This window comes from Seriola lalandi, unplaced genomic scaffold (assembly GCF_002814215.2).
Source record: "Seriola lalandi dorsalis isolate HSWRI2012SDOR001 ecotype SW California unplaced genomic scaffold, Sedor1 jcf7180001973730, whole genome shotgun sequence".
In the NCBI taxonomy this organism is placed as follows: Eukaryota; Metazoa; Chordata; class Actinopteri; order Carangiformes; family Carangidae; genus Seriola; species Seriola lalandi.
In genome coordinates this window covers 1-1,578 of record NW_019444396.1, presented here as the reverse complement: position 1 = coordinate 1,578, position 1,578 = coordinate 1, and the positions used below count along the sequence as shown (strand labels likewise).

General features: G+C 38.2%; 1 protein-coding gene across 1 annotated transcript; it reads left to right on the top strand.

The window, feature by feature from the left end:
* Positions 1–820: 820 nt before the first annotated feature.
* Positions 821–1,573, top strand: LOC111652761 (olfactory receptor 1468-like; the record flags this gene model as incomplete). The annotated part of the gene is made up of 1 exon (XM_023403123.2): positions 821–1,573. A coding segment is annotated over exon 1 (706 nt), but the record flags the coding sequence as incomplete, so codon positions are not given.
* Between the last annotated feature and the right edge of the window lie 5 nt (positions 1,574–1,578).

The window sequence follows — 1,578 nt, the reverse complement described above, 5'->3', positions numbered from 1 at the left end:
TAGATAGATAGATAGATAGATAGATAGATAGATAGATAGATAGATAGATAGATATCCCTAAGGGAAATTCATGTGTCTATTAGCTCATTGTTGATAACAGTTAATGATGAATAAACAATAATAATTAAATTAGTCCACTTCCTTTGGCTGAGGTGCTGCTCATCACTGCCCCTGAGACACAGATATATATATATAATACTGATGTATTGTCAGTAAAGTTTGTTGGAAATTTTATATATATATATATATATATATATATAATACTGATGTATTGTCAGTAAAGTTTGTTGGAAATTTTATATATATATATATATATGAGGTACACTCAAGAGTTATCCTTAAAACTGTTTTTTGCAGCTTCTCCATCAAAGCCGGGTTCATGTCATGGGGGAAAGTGAATATCAAAACTGTGTGATAGTGTGCAATCTGAAACGTTCCATTCCAGATCCCCCATGGAGCAATGACTGTGATGTAATTACAGTATGCGTGACAAGTTAAATAGGTTCTCAGCTGCTTCTGAGAAACCACAGCAGTCACCTGCTGTGCCACAGACCATACACAGACAGCATGAAGAACCACTCTGCTCATATAGGAAATATAACTGAGACTCTAGCCATTCTGGTTTAACTTACTCTCTTACTTATTATTGATATTAGGAATTATTACAAATACATATTTCTTACTCATAATCATCTCACATCATTTATCACTTTGGAAATCTCTCTGTTTTCTTGTTTTTTTCAGTGCTCTTCAACACAGTACCTGCCCCAGTGACTACGCAGGTACCAGGGACAGGCAGCTGCATTGTAACTACTGACAGGATCCAACTGTAGAATTTTCCTACCTTTTTTACTGTCTATGGGGTAAATGGAAAACAATACATACCCCCCTTATTTTAACCTCACCATGTTTGTGAACATTGGCAGCTACCGCTACCCAACATTTGTCTTGTGTTTCCTGCTGTATGCTTTTATTATCTCCGCTAACGTTGTCATAATACTGGTAATAGCACAAGAGAAAACTTTACATGAGCCCATGTATATTTTTATTATGTGCCTTTCTATTAACTCTCTGTACGGCTCTGCCGGCTTCTTCTTCAGATTTCTCAGAGACCTTCTGTCTGATACTCATTTGATCCCACGGTCGGCTTGTTTCACTCAGATCTATGTCATTTACACCTATGCTTCCTATGAGCTCACTATTTTAGGCATTATGGCATATGATCGGTATGTTGCAGTATGTCAGCCTTTACATTACCACAACAAAATAACCTCTAAGATGGTCTCTAAGTTGATTGCCTTAGCAGGGATCTATCCAGCCTTCTCTGTTGCAGTCTGTGTTTATCTGGCCTCCATACTTCCCTTGTGTGGCAATAAGATCCCAAAGCTGTTCTGTGCAAACTGGCCTGTCGTAAAACTGTCATGTGTCCCCACTGTGCTCAATAACCTTATTGGCATGCTTGTGTCCACAAGCACCGTCTTTCTGCCCCTGGCTTTTGTCCTGTATACATATGTACGGATTTTCCTGGTTTGTAGAAAACGCTCCTTAGAGTTCAAAAGCAAAGTCATACAAAGCTGT